The sequence below is a fragment of the Xenopus tropicalis genome, chromosome 1 (assembly GCF_000004195.4).
Source record: "Xenopus tropicalis strain Nigerian chromosome 1, UCB_Xtro_10.0, whole genome shotgun sequence".
NCBI lineage: Eukaryota > Metazoa > Chordata > Amphibia > Anura > Pipidae > Xenopus > Xenopus tropicalis.
In genome coordinates this window covers 93476179-93496281 of record NC_030677.2, presented here as the reverse complement: position 1 = coordinate 93496281, position 20103 = coordinate 93476179, and the positions used below count along the sequence as shown (strand labels likewise).

General features: G+C 37.5%; 1 protein-coding gene across 1 annotated transcript; it reads right to left on the bottom strand.

Moving 5' to 3' along the window:
* Positions 1–762: 762 nt before the first annotated feature.
* tbxa2r (thromboxane A2 receptor) lies at positions 763–17321 on the bottom strand. Its single transcript, NM_001126823.1, has 3 exons — positions 17229–17321; positions 7454–8428; positions 763–1265 (listed from the first exon to the last, which is right to left on the bottom strand). The coding sequence occupies exons 2-3, from the start codon at positions 8297–8299 to the stop codon at positions 996–998; spliced, it is 1116 nt and encodes a 371-aa protein (NP_001120295.1). The 5' UTR covers positions 8300–8428; positions 17229–17321; the 3' UTR covers positions 763–995.
* Positions 17322–20103: the final 2782 nt, after the last annotated feature.

Here is a 20103-nt window from a genome sequence, read left to right as displayed (position 1 = left end):
GGCATAATTTCCAAAAATCATTATTTTGTTAAATCTAAAAACAGCTGTAGATTATCTGGTAGGACTTTTGGAGCAGTTCATGACTACCTAAGTTGGACTAATTATTTAGAGAATCATAAGGTTACAATAACCTACCCGCTACATCACCACAATAGCTTGCCTACTTAGCCACCAAAATGGCTAAGGCCCCCACCCCTACCCCAAAATTATAAATATTTAGGTAATTTCTATACATGAAACTGCTCTCTCATAAAAAATCTACAAACTTATTTCCCTTTCCTTCTATTTTTAGTCCTCAATTCCTAGACTACATTTCATTCTTATAAAAGGACATGTCAACCCCAAAAACTATTTTTTGCATAGTAAAAGAAAACATAATTCTAAGCAACTTTTCAATGTGAATTCATTAAAAAAAAAAAATTAAAAATCATTGCAAAGTTGTAATGAATGTATATTGCAAGGTTGCTTAGAATTAGGTTTTCTTTTTAAAAAAAAAAAAGTGGGTTGACTTGTCCTTTAATGTGACAGGTTTGCTTTCCTCGTTGTGATCTTCATTTATTGTTACAATTGTTTTGTGTTATGTTGGTTTAAAAATGTGTAAAATGTTTAATACAGAAAAAATGCATGTAAATAATATGCCAAGTCCAATTACCAATGGCAGATGACACATCCTACTGTAAGCCTTAATTACTCAGTCAAATTTTCCATTTTTTGCAAGCAGTTCTTTACTTGCAGTAATGAGAACCAGGAAAGTACACCCAATATGATGTCTAGGCTTTATTGCACCTCAGAAAATGATCCCAGTTTCTTCCAGCTAAGGCTGCCTTTGCGTCAAAATGTATCATGCATAAATTATCAAGAAACAACTTAATAAATTTCATGGTATTATTCTTGGTATATATTTAAAGTAATAGTTTTGATAATGTACGCAATTCCAAATAAAAACATTCCATCTCACATTTTCATTAGTTCACTGAGGGAAGTGACAGCTTTTTTTAATGAATCACCGATTCCTGTGTATATTTTCTTCGTAAAGAAGCAGTGAGGGTTGGGTATAGGGATACAATCGATGGTCGAGATTTTAAACTAGGATAAACTCTTTTTAACACAGCTCTTCTGAATAGAATGTAAACCCAGGGATCCAGAATCTGATTCCATGTTGCTATTCGTAAGTAGATTAACAGGAGTTTCTCTGTATTTCTCGGGATTTCATCTTCTAACAGTTCACCGTTTGGATGTTGTAGAACTGCCTGTGCTATAAAAATCTGCATAATAAAAAGAAAAGTTTATATTATACATTTAGCTTTACAAATAGTAATGCAATCATTTAAACAAACCATGGGAAAGTCTCTGCAACCTATGTACAATTCAGTTCAGTTCTGTACATACCTCATGTGTAAGACTCACAACAGGAAAAAATATAAAGGAGCACTTACCTTATAGCCTATGATATGACAAGCTAGATTCCATAGATCATATCTGAAGAGAGTCATAGAAAGTCAAGAGGTTGGGGGAGTTTAGCAGCTGGTGGTATGTTGGGCCCCAGTGTGGGCAGAGTTAACAGGTTTTTAGAATAGTGGAGTCACGCATGGGAATTGTTCATTGATACATTCATGATGTATCAATGAACAATTGATGATTCATCAATACATTAACTATACATTTAACCGATATGGCCAATATGGCTTCATGCTTGTAACGGGGTGGAAAAGGGTATTAGTTTAATTTAGTTTAGTTTAGTTTAGTTTACAGGGTAACCCTTTTGAAATAAAAGATAACAAAAGTGGTATAAAGGTGATACCTTTATTGGCTAACATAACCATAGCAAGCTTGATTACCTTGAAAAAGGAACTAAAATGTTCTGAAAGCTTGCTATGGTTATCTTAGTTAGCCAATAAAGGTATCACCTTTATACCACTTTTGTTATTTTTTATTTCAAAATGGTTACCCTGTAAACATTTTTGACTGGCTAAGACGGTACATCACCTTTTCCTTTAATTTTAGGGTAATTTCTAGCTGTGGCCACAAGGTGGAGCTGGTGGGTCATGTAAAAAGGTTCTAGTTGTAATTACAATATAGGGGCCTCTAGAGGGAGCGAGAGGGAGTTTGTGAGTGTTGGGAAAGTCCCAGAGGGAGGAGTTGAAAAGGGTATAAAAGGAGAGGAGTGGCAGACCATGGGGAATGCGTCATGGGAAACAGGCACACGCAGGAAGTCATTTGTTTCCTCAAACAGGAAAAGCTAGGCAAACTAGCTAGTGAGGGCCTAGCTTGTGTTATAGCACACTGTAATGGTGTGAGGAAGCCCAGGTTAGTAAGAATGGGCAGCTAAAAAGCCCCACCAAGGACTGAGTGGGAGTAGCTTCCCAGCAGGTACCCCGCCAGTCACTATCAAGTGGATAGTGAGGGTGTATTAAGGCCTTCTGGGATTCGGCAAGTGGTTGCGAACAGTGTTGGACTTCCACTGCAGAGCACCTGGCAGAGTGATGTCTGGACCCCTAGGAAGGCACTGGAGGCTGATGGTGAGAGTGGAAGGGAACACTGGAGGGACCAGGAAGTGAACTTGCATGGGGAAAAGATTTTTTTTCAACCTGACTGTTACACTAATCTGGCATGGGTAACTGTAAACTGTATCCTGTTGTATTATGATCTGTGTGCCTGTGGTTGAAGAACAAGGGCTCTATTGGTGCGAACCTTGTTGAAGAAAGAAATAAAGTGTTGATTGTTCCAACTCCCAGCACCATTCGTGTTTCCTGGTGTAGGTGACTTGATTAAAGGGTAATTACTGCTTACATGCTGCTTAGTAAGGATCACTAGAAGGTACTGTTTTATTTTTACAGAAAAAATGAAATACTTTTTAAAAATTATAATTATTTGTTAAAAATAGACTCGAAATGACCTTCCTGTAATTCAGAGCTTTCTGGATAACTGGTTTCTGGGTAAGGGACCCCATACCTGTACTATATTCTGTATGGTAGAGTCAATAAAGGTCATGACAAAAAGGGTTGTCTCAGTGGGAATTTTCAGTTTGATGGCAGATATATAGCACCCCGGCTGAGGTACTGGTTCTCCAGGGCAAGATAGGCTAGTGCCTTGGAGCATGGCTAGGGAAGACTGAAGCCAATTATTCAACAGAATAATTTCTTATTCCTTATTCAAGGAAAACTATACCCTCAAACATTGTAGGTCTCTATAAAACTATATTGCATAAACAAGCTCATATGTAAAACCCTGCTTCATCTAAATAAACCAATTTTCATAAAAATATACTTTTTTAGTCGTATGTGCTATTGGGCACACATACATGCTGGGCCACACAGCCAGTTAATTGACAGATATCTGCCTTTAGCTTCTACACGTCCTGTTACAGTTAAAGCTGCATTATTTCTGGTCATGTGATTTTTGAGGGAGCCCACAGCCACTAATGGCGGATCAAGGGAAAGGAAGTAAAAGGGCAATAATTATATAAACTTAACATAATATAAACTGTTGGTTAAATATTCATTCTGGGGGTATAGTTCCTTTAACTATAACTCCTTTAAGTGGAGCCTGAATGTGCAGCAGGAATTCAGTAGCTTGGAGAGGCTGTGAGGGGAAGACTGGACTTGTAACAAACTACCCTTGAATCTGGGACTCCTGAGAAAGACTGCCTGGTGTTGGCAGTGTGGACTTTTGTTTATTCTGTTCATTGGAAGCTACACTCTGGTGAGATTCTGTTGGTATAAGACCCCACAGTCAGGTGGATTTGATTCAGCTTTATATGCTTGATACATTATAGGGGTTAGAGCAAAAGCCCTAAGGAGAATCTGACCAAACCTCTAAGTGCTCATTCACGCGGTACTGTTGCCTAAGGAAATGGTTGCATTGCACACCTAACACCAGATATAAAATCTGTTACAAGGTGCAGAGTGTCAGAGGGCGCAGACCAGCTCCTTACAGAGCCCTGTTGCAGCCTGTGGCCTCTGTTGTTACCTAACTTGCACGTCTGAAATGACTGTTCTGTGTGTAGTGTTGTTTTGTTGTTGTTGTTGTTTTTTTTTTTACTATTTTTGCTATTCACAAGGAGAACTTGTGAATAGATGGGACCAGGCTGTGGAAAGAAAACCTATGGACATGTAGGGGTGCTCTACAGGCTGCTGCCACCGAAGAGAGAAGCCTCAATGCTGCCCCTTCGTCTCCTAGCTTACCTCTTTTTTGTGGTCTTGGGGGGGGGGGGTTAGCATCAATAGGAAGGAATACCTCTTTTTAAATATTGAGAAACAGTTCAGTCTGACTATCAGACAGATAAATGCAAAAATGTAATCCAGTTTGTGCAAATTATAATGTTATAATGGTGAATAATTTAAATAGTCCATAGTTACAGACATGAGCACATGAATTTTAGATTGGGGTTAGATGGGGTTGAGGAGAAGTTCACAAAAATACCATATAGTTTATACATACAGAGAACTAAACCTCCACTGTGAAAATTGTTGTCTTTACTTGGAACAGAATGCTTCCTCCACATGCACAGTTTTAACTTAAAAAATATTAAAAATAGGGACATTGCCAAATAGTGAGTGGAGGCTGGGGGTAGTCAATGTAAAATGGGAAATTTCTGAAAAGGAGCAGAATTAATAAAAGATTTGACAGTATAAAGGACGTAAAATCATAGTCTCCAAATTTTTGTGGCCTTCTTGCAAAAAAAATGCTGGAAATGCCAACAGCTGCCAGACTGCATACAGTAAGTGAATAGCTATTTGACAGCTAGAGGCACACATAGATTTAGATGTAGATTACTCCGTTCCATTAAACAAATTAATAAAGAACAATAAGCTCAAAGCATAATCAATGTCATAACCTTTCTTTTGCAAATTCAAAGTTATTCAAAACACTATCCTTAGCAAACATTTTTGCAGTAAAACGACCTATAAGTAGCCATTCTCACAAATTCATTTTCCAGAGCTGCAGAATTCAGAACAGTGCAGAATAGATTACATACGTGTTCACCTTCTCGTTTTGATTGCATTCTGGCATAGAGCATGAGATTCAGAGAACGATTTTCTTACTTTCTATATATGGAAGTAAGGTCTGGACGGATAAGGCATTTCCTTATCTTGCCCCTTTGATTTATAGTTGTAAGCCCTAAAAACTTTGTATGCAGGTTAAAAAAATTGGACTTTGATCAGCTTTCTCCTTCACATGCTGCAATGCTTGTGAAATTGCAGGTCATCCACCATTGTAGGTCACTCATGATTATCACTGGGTATGACTGGAACACCAATCATCCATTCAGTGGTGTACTTGAAGGGACGCAAAATGTTTTGCCCAAGCCCCCTTACGTACGCCACTAAATGTATGAATTGTGCTCCAATCAAAGAACTGGTGCATTTGCCCACAAGAAAGTAAAAAAGTTCATAGGGATTACGATCTCAGTAAAGGAGCAAATTGGACAGTGGGACTGCAGTAGACGTTATCTATTTCGATTCTGCTAAGTTAATTATTTATTTTTGCATAAACTACTGCTTTTTAATCTAAAGTCTGTTTGCACATGAATAGAAAACTGGCTTAAGGGTTGGGATTGTGTACAGAGGATAGTGGTAAATTTTCTACTTGGAGAAGGGTTGCTGCAGGGCTCTTGTATTGGGTCCACTTTCATTGAATTTATTCATTTATGAATTTGGGTTGGGCATTTTAATTAATGTACTGGTGCTGCAGACACAAAGTCATGCAGGTTAATTAATTCCACATAGCTGTCAACTTCCACTTTTTCAGTAGTAACCCAAATTACATCCATTCCAGCCTCCAGTCACTAAAAGGGATTTTTCCAGTTTTGGACATTTCACCATCTGAATGCTTACTGCACTTTTGCACTGAGCTTTTGGTTCCATAAAAAGGCCTTTTCACAAGTGAAGTAAGCATTCAGTGAGGTCACAGAGCTTTGTGCACATACACAGTGACACATTTTAGGGTTGACATCTCTGATTCTATCTGGGATGTGGCATCCTTGCAACAGGACCTGGACCATCTGGCAATATGGGCTGCTAAGTGGCAGATAAGATTCATTGTTGATAAATATAAAGTTATGTACCTCGGGGGAAAATCTGTGTAAGCCAATTATACATTTAATGTGAATGCATAAGGCATATCTTGATGGAAAAATGGACCTAAGTGTATTTGTGGATAATAAATGTGGCAGTAACAAGCAAAAAAGGTTTAAAACTGTATTAATAAAAAAATGAATTTTCTGGAGGAGAAAGGAATTCAGCCCTTTTACATTGTGCTATTAAGGCCCCATCTAAAATATGCAATGCAGTTTTGCTTTCCAGTGCTCAAACAGTATATCATTAAATTAGAAAGAGTCCAAAGGCCAGCTAAGCTAGTAAAGAGTAATGAATGTGTCAGTTATAAAGAAAGACTGGCCCTTTGGGGTTGATGTTGTGTTTATGAATACTATATACAAGGTATGTATAAATACAATAAACTCTAATGCTTTTTTCACGAGTAGGTGCTCGTGATATGAGGGCATGCATTGAGAATAAATAAATGGATGTTACATCATACATACAATTTGAAAATAGTTTTGAAAAGAGCTGTGAAGTTGTGGAATTATAGTGGTTGTTCTGATAGATGCATTAGATACCTTATGGGGTAAGGGTTGGTTGGCTTTTTAGCAAGTTAGAGAACACTGACCAGTTTAGGTAAATGGCATTTGACCTTTTTTGCACTTAGAGACTTTGCATCTCTGCAATGCTGCATAGAAAAAACACTGCCCTGATTTTACTGTCATTCTAAAAGCTACTGAAATGCAGAAAAAAAACACCCATTTATATAGACATTAAAATGGAATTTAGCCTTTTTTAAAAAAAAAAGGTAGAGTGGGTTATGTATAAATACAGGAAAAGACTCCCCAGTTTATTTATGCATAGCAATCACTCATTTTAACTGTGCTAGGCCAGTAAAATAAAACGTTTGTTACTTTTTGGCAGCTCTGCTACTGACTCTCTATAAATGGAATTTGACATCAATGCAGTCATACAAAATCACAGTACTCCTTTCCTGTAAATAAACAAATACTTAGTTATTTGCATAACTGGTTTCGTGTATATAATTATTCTTATGGTTTGTTTTTCATTTCATACACCAGCTTTATTCCTACTCACATTTGAGTGTCTTTTAGATTAAACAACAGTGATGAACTGAAGTTATTTTCACTAATCCTGCTCTTAAATTACTATTTTAAAAAGAACAGTCCTGCTGAAGCAAAACAGAGAGCTCATTTTTGGCAGAAATACAGATACACATTCTGGTTTTCAGAGTGTCCTGATATTGAAACAAGTATGACTAACAAACTAGCATGATTACACAAGTCGCATAATGACCCACACTCTTGCTACAGAAGGGAAAAAGATCTGGATTCTGTGAGTTTTGTAAAAAAAACTCACACTTTATGAAAAAAATGACCTATGCAACATACCAGTAAAGGAAGCCAGCAAAGACTGGCAATTATCATGATTCCCACCAATTGGACCATCATTTCCACTTCACTGTCTCTACGTCTTTGTACACACTCACGATCATGGTAAACCCTGCAGAGGGTTACAACACTGATGGTATTCAAGATGAAAGAGAGACTGACGGAGAAGATTCCAATAAATGAAAATATCAATCCAAATGATTTGTTCTTGGAGTCTTGTAGCAAAGTCAGAAAACACCATGATTTTGGATATTGAAGGCTATATTTCCCAACACCCATTATAGGAAGTAATCCTAGAAAGAAAGCAAAGCACCAGACCATAAGCACAATACCGCAAGCTCTCTTTTTGGACACAGTAGCTGAACGTGAAAATGGCTTGTTTATACCAAAGAAACGTTCTAAAGCCATGGCAGCACCAAGAATTAAAGGACACTGTCCATAAAAGACCATTGACAGTCCAAAGAAATTGCAGAGGTAACAGTTTTGATCAAACACTTGCCAGTCAAACTGGGTAACATGATAGGTCACAACAATAATCCCGGTAACCAGCAGCCCCATGAAGTCTGTGACCACTAATCCACAAAGGAGAATAAGAAATGAAGAACGAGATCGACTTTGGTTCTTCCTGGATGCATTTACCAAGACGCAGAACGCAAAAAGGTTGGAGCAGAGACCGATGATTGAAAAAACTGTGGAAAACCATAAAGAGGTAATGGGTTTTTTTCCTTCTATTGCAGCAGACATGTTAATATAACGAAAGCAGGAGCCTACTGTGGTAGGAATAGGGGTATCTTCTACACCCTGTGCAGGGCAAAGATCATCTTTCATTCCACTCACATAGCACATGTTGAAAATTTCTAGAGATCCAAAATGTGCGAAATACAAAACTGTCTAGGTCTTGATATTCTTGCAAAGATTAAAACTCGAGTTGCTTAACATCCTGGTCTTTCATCCACATCAATTATGCATCAGAAACTGAAAATAAAAAACAGAAAGAAAGGTAACATAACAACAGTTCAATGCTATATTAGCAGTTACTAAAAATTAAAATATATCATGTAACTATTCCCATACCAAGAGAAAACGCAAACTTTTTGATTTTTCATTTCATTTGATTTTCCTTTAAATGTTCAGTAAAATGAGGCTCCACCCTGGCTACTTTATTTATATGCCCATTTCTGTTTATGCTTACCTGTTTGCACTAAATTTCACTTCATACATATGACCAGTAAAGCGGAAGATGTGTACTAACAAGCAATCAGAGATTCAAAGTTCGCAGACACCTAGAATTCTAGAGATTATCAGCCCTAAATAAAGGTTGCCACCTTCTTCTTTCCTTTCCGATGCATAATGTTACTACCGCAAACTCTAAATAGGCAGACAATTTATTATTATTTTATTTAGGAATAGCATTCCTAAAATCAAGCATGTCAGTATTACTAGAAGAACTGCATTCTTGCATACAAAAGAGAAATGGTTCTGTTGTGCTATGTGCTAAAATGGGGCACTGGTTACATTTGTACTGCAGATTGTGAAATGTTTTCACCGCCCCCTGCCCCCTGTTATCTTGGAGTCATGACTGATATGGCTTAGCAGGTAATTTTACAAGATTTTTTAAATTAATTAAATTACATTTTTTAAATTAATTTAAAAAAAATGGATTTACATTTGCGTCAGAAATCCTGCTCTACACAAACAAGCTGTAATAACCAGATCTGTACCTGTGATTTCACCTCAGCAGATACTGTAGCATGGCACTGTTCCTACATTGTTGAGCACTAGATTATAGTGATTCCATGATGTTGAATTGAAATTAGATGAACATCAAAAGTTGTTGGGCTTTGCTTTTGACCAGCTAGCAACAAAGGGGGATATTAACTCAAGTGTTACTTGTCTCCTCATCTAACTTCAACAATGTTCACCTCAAAACCAGGTGTATATTTACAACACATCTCATATTTACTAAAAATTGGAAGTATGCTTTTGTGATAAATGTGTCAAATTTTCTCTTGATGTAAAGGCTTTGTGAAAATTCATCAACTGATTTTCACCATACCATTTTAGTAGGGAGAATTCTTGCCATCAAGATAAATTTGTCATATTCAACTTTACAACTGCTGATATTAAACAGAATTATCATTCTTGGAGAAAAAGCACCAAAAGTTACATACATCTGTTAAAAAATAAGTATTTATAAGATCTTTTAAAGCAATTATTTCAGCAAAATCTGCATTTACTGGCTGCTGTTTATTCAATCTTAGGTATTTTGTTACTATGATGATTCTATATGTCAACAAATGTTTTTTATTATCTAATTAAAGAGGATAGAAACAAAAAAATATTGGCATTTTCTAAATCTGCTTGACTACAGAGATAAATGGATAGGAATGTGTAAGTATTGCTTTCCTACTATTCTATGGTACCTTTAGTCACTGCATGTACAGCAACAGTCCCATGATACTAAAGACATGCATCCCCTAGTTTAGATTTTTGGTCGAGTTCATCTTTCTCCCCTTCTTGCCTGCCTCCTTGAGAAAGAGAACCAGGATTTTAGGTTGCGTAAATCTAGAAGCCATAACTTTAACTGAATAGCCCTGCTATACAGTATGTGGGATGTGGTACAATAGCCTACACTGTAATGAACGAAGTTACATAGTTGGGTTGGAAAAAGTCCATCAAGTTCAACCCCTCCAAACAAACCCCAGTCCATATATTATATATCGAAAAAAGACCAGCAACGTTTTTTTTGCAAAAAAATGATTTGTGTATTAAAAAAATGCATGAACAGCATGAACTAAGGTTCACCACTTCAATAAATTATTTTTGATTGCAGCTAAGTCCTGTGCGAGCGGCTTCTTCGATATCAATACCTGTCCTCAACCTTGAAGACTGCACCCAGGCATACTTTTTTGCTTAAACATGAGTGCCGGCAGTTTCTATTTATATATATATATATATATACTGTATATATACAGGGTTGGAATGACATCACACACAGGTTTTTCACAAAAAAGTCTTGTAGTTTAAGTAAATAAATGTGAGGCTTTATTCAGTCTGACGTTTCAGTTCCTAAATGTCAGTATATATACCGTTTTTGATTCGGTATCTATATGGTATTCCGTGCACATGGGCAGCTACATGGTAGCAATCTTTGGAGTGTGGTGCTGTCATGTGGATATATATACACACACACACACACATGCATACTAACTGATCTATATAGTCACAAATACAACTATCAACTATATCAACATATATCAGCTATATATACTAATATCTATTATGCTTGTTCAAGAAATCATCAAAGCCGCTCTTAAAAGAGAAGGAAAGGCTACAAAAGAGTTAAAGGAGAAGGAAAAGCTAAGTCACTTGGGGGTGCCAAAATGTTAGGCACCCCCAAGTGACTTGAATCGTTTACCTTCTACCCCGGGCTGGTGCCCCTGTATAGAGAGAACAGCAACAGTCCGGGGTAGCAGCGATCGCTACGCGCGCATGCGCAGTGGAGTGAAAGGCCGAACTTTAACAGAGAAGTCGGCCCAGCCCGGAGTACGAGGTAAGCAATTCAAGTCACTTGGGGGTGCCTAACATTTTAGCACCCCAAGTGACTTAGCCTTTCCTTCCCCTTTAATCTCAAGATGCAAGCTTATCATCCATTGTCTCAAAGGTGCCCTTAAGTCTCCCCATATAGTGATGGTTTACAGGTTCTGAAGCCAAACCGGACAAAAAAACGCAAAGCTGTGTGAATAAACTTCCCATGATGCCTCTCTCCTTCCCAGATGTGAGGACTTGTGAACAGAGGCGGCGCATGCGCAATGTTGATAATCAGTGGGTCATAATCAGTGAGTCTCCATTCAGCACCCTCTGAGCTGGTGGGGGAGAGAACGAGCGAGGGGGGGTTACTGACAAAAGAAAGCGAGCGGACTGAGCGGGTGGTGTGTGACAAGAGGGGGGGGGTTGTGCAGACGAGGATGTACCAGTATGTTATGGATACAGATATCTCGATACATATAAGGACACAGCTGCTGGGGATGGGAGACACAGAAGGACGCGGGGGGGGCGCAGGGAGGATGTTGGGGGGCGCATGCGCTGTAGAGACAGTGAGGGAAAAGGAGTGGGCATGCCTTATTAAAGATGGCAGCGCCATTCACTGAAACAAGTATGTAGAATATAGCAGGTGTATCTCTGTAAATCTTTCATTAGGCAAGCCAGAAATATAGCGTATTTACACAGCAATAGTAGAACTATTTAATAGTGTGCTTAATGGATTTTGACTTTCCTTCTCCTTTAAAGACATTAACAGAATCTTTATAACATTACTAGGAAGGGCATTCGACATGAAAAACCACCTAGGCTGCTTCAAATGAAAGTTCTGTTCCTCTAATCTAAAGGGGTGGCCTCTGGCGCGCTGGTTGTTTTTATGGGAAAAAATGTTCTTGTGAAAGGTAATCATGTCCCCTTGCAAATGTCTTTTTTCAGAGAAAACAACCCTAACTTTGACAGTCTATCCTTAAAGTTTAAACATTCCATCCCATTTTCATTAAAATTCCTTGAGTTAATGCCACTTGTTATGCAAAACACTTTATTCGCTTTAGTAGCCACAGAATGACACTGTCTGGAATTAGACAACTTGTATACTATAAAAATCCCTAGATCCTTCTCCATTAAGGAACCCCGACACATTACTACCATTCAGTATATAACTATCATTTATATGATTTCTACCAAAGTGCAAAACTTTGCATTTCTCAACACTGAACCTCATTTTCCATTTCCAATTTAGTATCATCAGCAAAAACAGAAACATACTTTCTATGCTTACCTCCAGGTCATTAATAAACAGGTTAAAATGAAAAGGACCAAGAACAGACCACCGCGGAACTTCACTAACAACATGGGTCTAATTAGAAAATGTTCCATTCATCACAACTCTTTGTAATCTATCCTTTAGCCAGTTCTCTATCCAAGTACAAATATCATGTTCCAGGCCAATATTCCTTCCAAATTTTACGTGCGCCTGACTATTTAACCCTTCCGTAGCCTATATTCCATATACAATTTAGAATTTGGATTTGGTTCGGTATTCATCGCATCTTTCATGATGACTAATGAATTCTGCGCATCCCTACCTTTTTCTTATTTACTTTTTACAAGTTTCAAAAGGTTTCACTATTGCTCTATGAGGCTACAGTTTTGTTGTTATTGTTACTTTTTATAACTTATTTTTTTTTATTCAGGTCCTCTTCTATTCATATACCAGCCCCTCATTCAAACCACTCCCTGGTTGCTAAGGTAATTTGGACAATAGCAACCAGCTGCTGAAACTCCAAACTGAGAGCTGCTGAACAAAAAGTGAAATAACAAAAAAAAATACAAATAGTAAAAAACTAAGACCAACTGCATATTTTCTCATAATATTACTCTCTACACTCAAAGGTGAACAACACCTTTAAATGTACCATTTACTGCCTGTCCATTACTGTATGAAATGCTTTAGCAAAGTCTAAGTAGATCACATCAACTGCCAGCCCAAAGTCGACCTCCCTGCAAATAAATTAGTTGGCAAGATCTGTTATGCATAAAACTACACTTAAGTATCTTATCCCTTATTGCAATCATGGCAATCATAGAGCTAAGCTCATTTAGTACCCAGGGATAAATACCATCTGATCTGATTTGGATTCATTTACTGTAATACCCTTTCCCATCTATATTTTAACTTTTTTGCAGCCCTCACTAGCCTCCTCGTACCTGATGAAAGTTTCAGCTATCCCAGCAAACTTGAATGCTTTAAAAGCAACCTCAACACCAACACTTTTATCAAACTGTAAGGTTTTGCTTTGTGAAGTCTTTCCTTGCTTACAAGGGAAATATACTGACGTATATTTATCAAGTAACATTTTACAGACATTCCATTTTCCTTCTTTGTTTAACTCTGTGAACAGTCTTTCCCAATTAATATATTGCAGAGATGCCCTTATACTGGCAAAGTCTGCACGACTAAAATGTAGTGTTTTCGTTACACCCTTATAAAGTTGTAACTCAAAGGAAACCATGTTATTCCCTAAATAGTCAGATGAGTTTGGTAGTATTAGGTTTAACCAGATCCAAAAAGAGAAATATTCCTAGAAATTATTCAACTACCAAAAATAAGAAAATGCCATTTAGGATATTTACCCACTAGCTTTTTTTTGTCTTGGCCACTTCATTAGTGCAGTCAATGTCTGCATAATTGAATTCCCCAATAATAACAACTTGACCCAGATGTGAAGCCCCCTCCATTTGTAATAGTAGCTGGGCTTCATTCTCCTCACTTATATGGGGTGGTTTGTAACATACACTAATTATAATTTTATTTGTAACCTTTAGCCCAGCTGAAATCTCTACCCAAAGGGATTCCACACCCTCCCCAGTGCTATCCCTGGTAGTATATGGCTTTCATTCTTGCTTAACATAAAGACAAACATAGTCTGGGAATTTATATTAATGTCAAAACTTTTCCTTTCCACAAACATTTGTACCAGTTTTGTTAATTTACAAAATTTAGACACTAAACTTCAGCAACAGCAGGAAAAGATAAGTGAAACATCATAATGGAAGATCTATTTATATAATTAAGGTTCCTGCATCTATCTAAGATGCTTTTTGCTGTACTGAACAGTTCAAAATTGGGCATCAGGCTAATTTGATGATAAAACAGAACTTTAAACTAATACTGGTAATGTTGTTTCAGAGATTTATACTGGCCAACAAACATAATAGCAGAGTATAGTGCTCATTTTAGGCAAATTATACATTAAGAGGAGACAAAATAATCCTTCTAGAAGCTTTTAAACTGGGTACAAATGTCTTTAATAGAAGCATACTTAAATAAAATGCAATTAGTTCTTCCTGAAGCTCCCATCTAAAGACCATTAGTTTAGAGGTTAAATCACTATGTGGTAAATAAGATTTTTAATACATTACGTGTTTGGTTTTCACATTTCTGCATTTTTCACAGCTTCAGTGCCTCCTTTAAAGGACCAAAACATACAGGGGCTCATTTATAAACACTGAGAAAATTTGCACCGGGGCAGTAACCCATAGCAACCAATCTGTGATTAGATTTTTTCCAGCCAGCTTCAGGTAGAACAGTGAAAGCAAAGTTCTGATTGGTTGACATGAGTAACTGCCCAGGTACAGATTTGCCCAGTGTTTATAAATGACATGAAATTGACACGTTTCGTTAGGATTGAAAAGGAGTTGGTTTTAAAGGCATATAAAGGCCTTACTGTAAAAAAAATTATGTTTATTTTTTTGATACTATTATATATATGTTAAAGTATGCTAGTACAAGCAAAATTTACAGATTTTCACAGGAGCCTTACATTTTCAGTCACACCCACATCAAATTATCAATATCAAAGGGTTTCCTGTGAATGTTAAATTCATTGTCTGTTTCCTGTACAAGCCAAAAAGTTGCAGGGCAACAGCTTAGAGATAACACATTACAAAATAATGCAAATATAATTTCTCAGCTTGAAAACTGGAACTGCTCTTTTCTGAAAACTTGCATTAAAGGGCAGTATATCCTATGTTTAAACTTTCATTTAATGAATAGGGCTTATGCTGAATATGCTTTTTATCTATTGGGACAATAGACAAGTCTGAAATTGAACATAAAGTCACAAACCAATCCACACAAAAGCCTGTGAGATAAGGAGTAGCTCATAATATAGAAGGTCTCAGTGGCTCATGTCTGTTTGTTTTGCTTCTTCTGGTACAAAATGAAAGTAGAATGGTAATCAGACAATAGTTTAACACACTAACAGACCTGTAAAAGAAGCTCTGCACCCTGCAGAGGCCACTGTGGTGGTACATAGCTCTAACTTTGTGTTATCTGAAAATGTGGACTGTCAACCATTATATGTTGCTAGAAAGTAAAGCCATACCTTTAAACAGGTATTCTCACTTTTGTGTTAAGTGGCCTGCTGTTAGTGCTGTGAGCCTCCAAGTAAACACTTTCTCCATAGACAGGACCCAGTAATAGACATCAATTGTTTAAGACTGATATTCTCAAGGCTCTAGGCTTAAGAAAACTAAACCCTTCAACAAGGTAAGTTTATCTCTAAGTAGACACAACGCCACAACACAATTTCTATTAACACATTTTTTATTCACAAAAGTGCAAGTTACTGTGTCCAAAGTATAGGCATGATAGTAAACGGTTCTTGTATAGACATTTGTCAAAGTATCTGTGGAAGTGTAACTCAGTAACCTAAAAACACTTTGAAAAAATGGGCAGTACCCAGAAGGCTGATATTAAGCCATATTTGTTGAGCAGTGCCAATGTGAATTAAAAAAGATGTTTACAACACACAAAAGGAAGGATAGATGATGTGATAGGCAAAAGGTACTTGATTCATTTTTGAGGAATCTGTCCTTGCATATTTTCTCATTAAGGAAACCTATCCCCCCTAACAATGTAGGCCCCTTTAAAAAAATATAATACCCTGCTTTACCTAAATAAACCATTTTCATAAGATATAATTAATCCTTATTGGAGGCAAAACAAGCCTTTTAGGTTTATTCAATATTTAAATGATTTTTAGCAGATTTAAGTTATGGAGATCCATATTACAGAAAGATCCCTTATCTGGAAAACCCCAGGTCCCGAGCATTCTGGATAACAGGTCCCATGCCTGTACTAAGGGCCGCCCCCTTGGATCTTACAATTTATGGTGCACACAAACAAACCAAGGGCACACATACTGTTGGTTCACATCTGCCAATAAATGGAAAAAGTTCCTTTTCTTCCTGTTACAGATAGAGCTACATTATTTCTCTGAGAGAGCATGCAGACCACAAAATGGTGGCTCAGGCTAAAAGATGTAAAGGGCAATATTTACTGATATATATTCCACTTTTGTAAGATAAGATAGGCCACTTAATATGATATAAATAAACTGTTAGTTAACTATTCATACTGGGGGTATAATTTGCCTTTAACTACTTCCTAACTACTGATATGTTTGTATTGTTTATCTAGTATTCAGTTTAGGAAAAACTTTGTTTCACTAAAAAGTCTTTTCCCAATATTTTTGTAAGCTTCAATTAGCTGTGCCTTAAATTGTTTTTGGCACCAGCTTAGCCTGTATTGGCTTAGCTGTAGTATTACTGGCAGCCTCACCAGAGACTCTGCCTTTGCTCTGATTCGACAGAGGGCACTTTTAATGTGCAGGAATAAGCCAAATTTAAATAAAAAAAAAAAGTCAGTTCAAAATTTTAAATCAAGCACCCAGGTGAAAGGACATAGTCCTGGAAAGCTATTAAATAATTTTGCTAAAAATGTACACATGCCACGCCACATGTGCATCATTAAATGATATCACCCCCCACCCCCAGCATAAAGCTACATGTTGTATCCCCAATATTAAGGGGCACACAACATTATACAGTGTAGTGCCCCTGAGCAGTAATTGATACAGAGCAGCCTAGCATAAAGTGGTACATAGTTTAACAGCAGTAACAGCATAGTAAGAGCATAAAGTGGTGCAGTGTTCAACAACAGTCTGCTCCTAGCAAGTTATCCCTAAAAGAAGTAAAAATACATTTGGAGCTTGTACCTAAATAAAACGTACACTAATCTACTAAGCTAGACACCTTTTGGGTCTTATCAGATAAATAAGATAGCTAGATAAATGACTGCTTCCAACACATAGAACTACATCTATCAGCAATAGCAAGAATTTTAATTAGATTAGTTCACAGGATTAGCAAAAAGCGAGGATTCAATTACCCAGTGCCTGAAGGGTTGTCTTCAATTATCCTGCAGTGTTCTAGGTGTTATTGAAGTCCGTATTTTATTCCAGTTTTGTGGCATTAGCTTGAGGCTGGGTGCTGAATGTGTGGATGTAACTGAGAAAGCTCTTCACAACCCTACTCAGGCGGCTGCACCAACCAGCTGTGAAAATCATACCCACCCCCTTGGAGGGGCGGTGTAATATGAAACAGAGAAAAGGGGATAGGCAGTACTCCAAACCCAAAAAACATTTCAAGACGTGAAGCCTGGAAGGATCATTTTTTCCTGTATAGTTAAAACTGGAGATGATCGGGAGCAGCTTAAGAAAAAGCATTCTGGGCTAAAGAAAAGCATTCTGTAGCAGCCTAGAGCCGAGGATTGCTTTTTCCTGTGGAAACAGCTTGGAGCTACTGCTAAGTTAAAACAACTTTACATGTGTTGAATATGGATCTTCTATACAGGACCATATCTGGAGCTGTAGATTTTTAACTATCGTCAATAAATAAAGCATAGGCATATTCTGCATTGCACATGTATACAACACAATTAAGGACTTGCTGCAGTAGAAGTTGTAGCATCACAAGAAGTAAGTTGTACACAGATGCCTCATTTTTTCAGTAGGTGCAATCTGCATCATACAATTATACTCATGCTTCACTGGGGCAGGGACCAATGGTAATGATGTGTAATATTAGTAATTATAAGAAATTATAAAAATTCATATGTATGAATTCTAGATCAGGCCGTAAACAGTAAACTTTCAGAATCCTACTGATGGTGCTGCTGCTTCTTCCTAGGTATCCACCATGCCTATTCAAGCTTCAAACATACACAGTACAGTAATCCACATATATATGAGGAGGTCACCCACAGGGAATCTGCACTACCTGCAGGCAAGTATTCTCCAGAACTAGGCCGGAACTATGGGTAGGCAGAAGAGGCACGTGCCTAGGGCATAATGGTAGGGGATGATAGGCACTTACCTCTTCTGTCATCTACCCCTAGTCCAGGACCTTATTCCCCTGTCATTTACCTCAGGCCTTTAGGCAGCGAATGGCGATCCACTGTTATTGTGGTAAAATTGGCAGATTTGCCATGGGGACAACTCTTCTTATCTACCATTGCCCTGAAGGGATATAAAAGTTGTATAGCTTGAGTTGCACCAAAGGTGAATCAGGAAATTGCAAAGGCACCATGTAGAATACAGTCATGCTAGGGTTGCCACCTATGTGGTATTTTTAAAATGGTGCTTGATGCTAATATTATTACTATGGAAAAAAGATTAAAATATAGGAAATAGAGTATTTTTTTCCAGAAATGGTGGCAGCACTAGTTATGCCAGTGTTTACTAATTTTCCACCCTTTCAATACTTCTGTCACTATTGGCCAATAATTAGTCACCTTAAAGCTTTCCTCTGAATCATGTATTAGTCTTTTGAGCTCTGTTTGATAAAACCTGTTTTATGTTTTTATTTTGTAAATTTACAAGTCATTATTTAACAGTGGGAATGCCTCACTTTTTAGCAGGGCTCTGGATTGGCAGGGTTCTGAGCTCTTTGGCCCAAGTCTGGTTCTGTTAACTCAGCTGCAAGCTGTGCTATGTGACAGCCTGGAGCCACATATTTCTAATGGTTCTGTAGTAGTGATGAGTGAATTTTTTCACCAGGCATGGATTTACAGCGAATTTCCACATTTTGCCTATGGGTGAATTATTTTGCGAAACTTCTGTGAAAATTCACTGCGGAAAATTTTGTCAAAAATGGGCGCGGTCGCGTAAAAAAAGACGTGGACAACAAATAAATTGTGCGACAAGTTCGTTTTGCGGATTTTTTGCCATGTCGTGAACTTTATGGTGAAATGGGACAGATTCACTCTTCACTACTCTGTAGCAAGAGTTTAATTAACTGGACCATTTATCTAACTAACAATCTGGTTAGGAGAAATGGAACAGTAGAAGATAATTATGCTGCAGTAAATCTGTACTACTGTAGACGACTAATCTCCTAAAAATCCTTTCCCATTGGCAATAATGTAAATAAGCAGTAGGGAAACATGCTCATTGCTTTGAACTTCTCACGTTACCTAGAGTTTCTTTTCTCCCATAGACTCTATTATAAGCAAATAGTTCAAATTTTTTAAAATGATTTCCTTTTTCTCTGTAATTATAAAACAGTACCTTGTACTTGATCACGTGCGCGGAACACGTCAGGCACTCTGTTTAATGTTTAGATGATTTTTAGTAGACTTAAGGTATAAAGATCCAAATAATGGAAAGACTCCCTAATCTGGAAAAACCCCAGGTCTCAAGAATTCTGGATAACAGGTCCCATACCTGTATATGGTGAGCTCTACATTTCTTCCCTTCCAGTGCGTATACTTATTTCTGCATGTGATAAGGACCTTAGATTGTAAGCTTAACTGGATACAGGGAATGGTGTGAATTATGCAAGATGTAAATTATGTCAGCTCTGTGTCACAATACGTTTTAGAACTCTGCCTCCAAAAAATTACTAACGCTTCTAAGAAGCAGCTGCTCTGATTGGCCTAAATGGCAGGTTTTTTGTTTTTTTTTAAATGTCACTAAAGGGTAAATACTGACTAACCATATCAGCTATACTGCCAGGAAATGCACACAAAGTTAGGGGTTATTTTACCAAAGAATTGTGCAAACACAAATCCCAAAATTACTGTTTTGGTTGGCCCCTCCCATCTATTAACACAGGAACCAGATGGCAACAACTCAACAAGAAAATTGAGCAATAACTCATGAATTATTTCAGTGCTTGTGGTTAATTGATTTTGTGAATTTTGTCCAAGTATTTATAAGATTCAGCAACAGCAAGCAATGTCTCGGGCCCACAAATCCGATCCA

Excerpts from the sequence above, each read along its gene's own strand:
- tbxa2r (NM_001126823.1), bottom strand. The coding sequence starts at position 8,299 with ATGTGCTATGTGAGTGGAATGAAAGATGATCTTTGCCCTGCACAGGGT. Across the intron at positions 1,266-7,453 it reads TTTGCTGGCTTCCTTTACTG|ATTTTTATAGCACAGGCAGT; the intron begins GTATGTTGCATA and ends TTTATTATGCAG.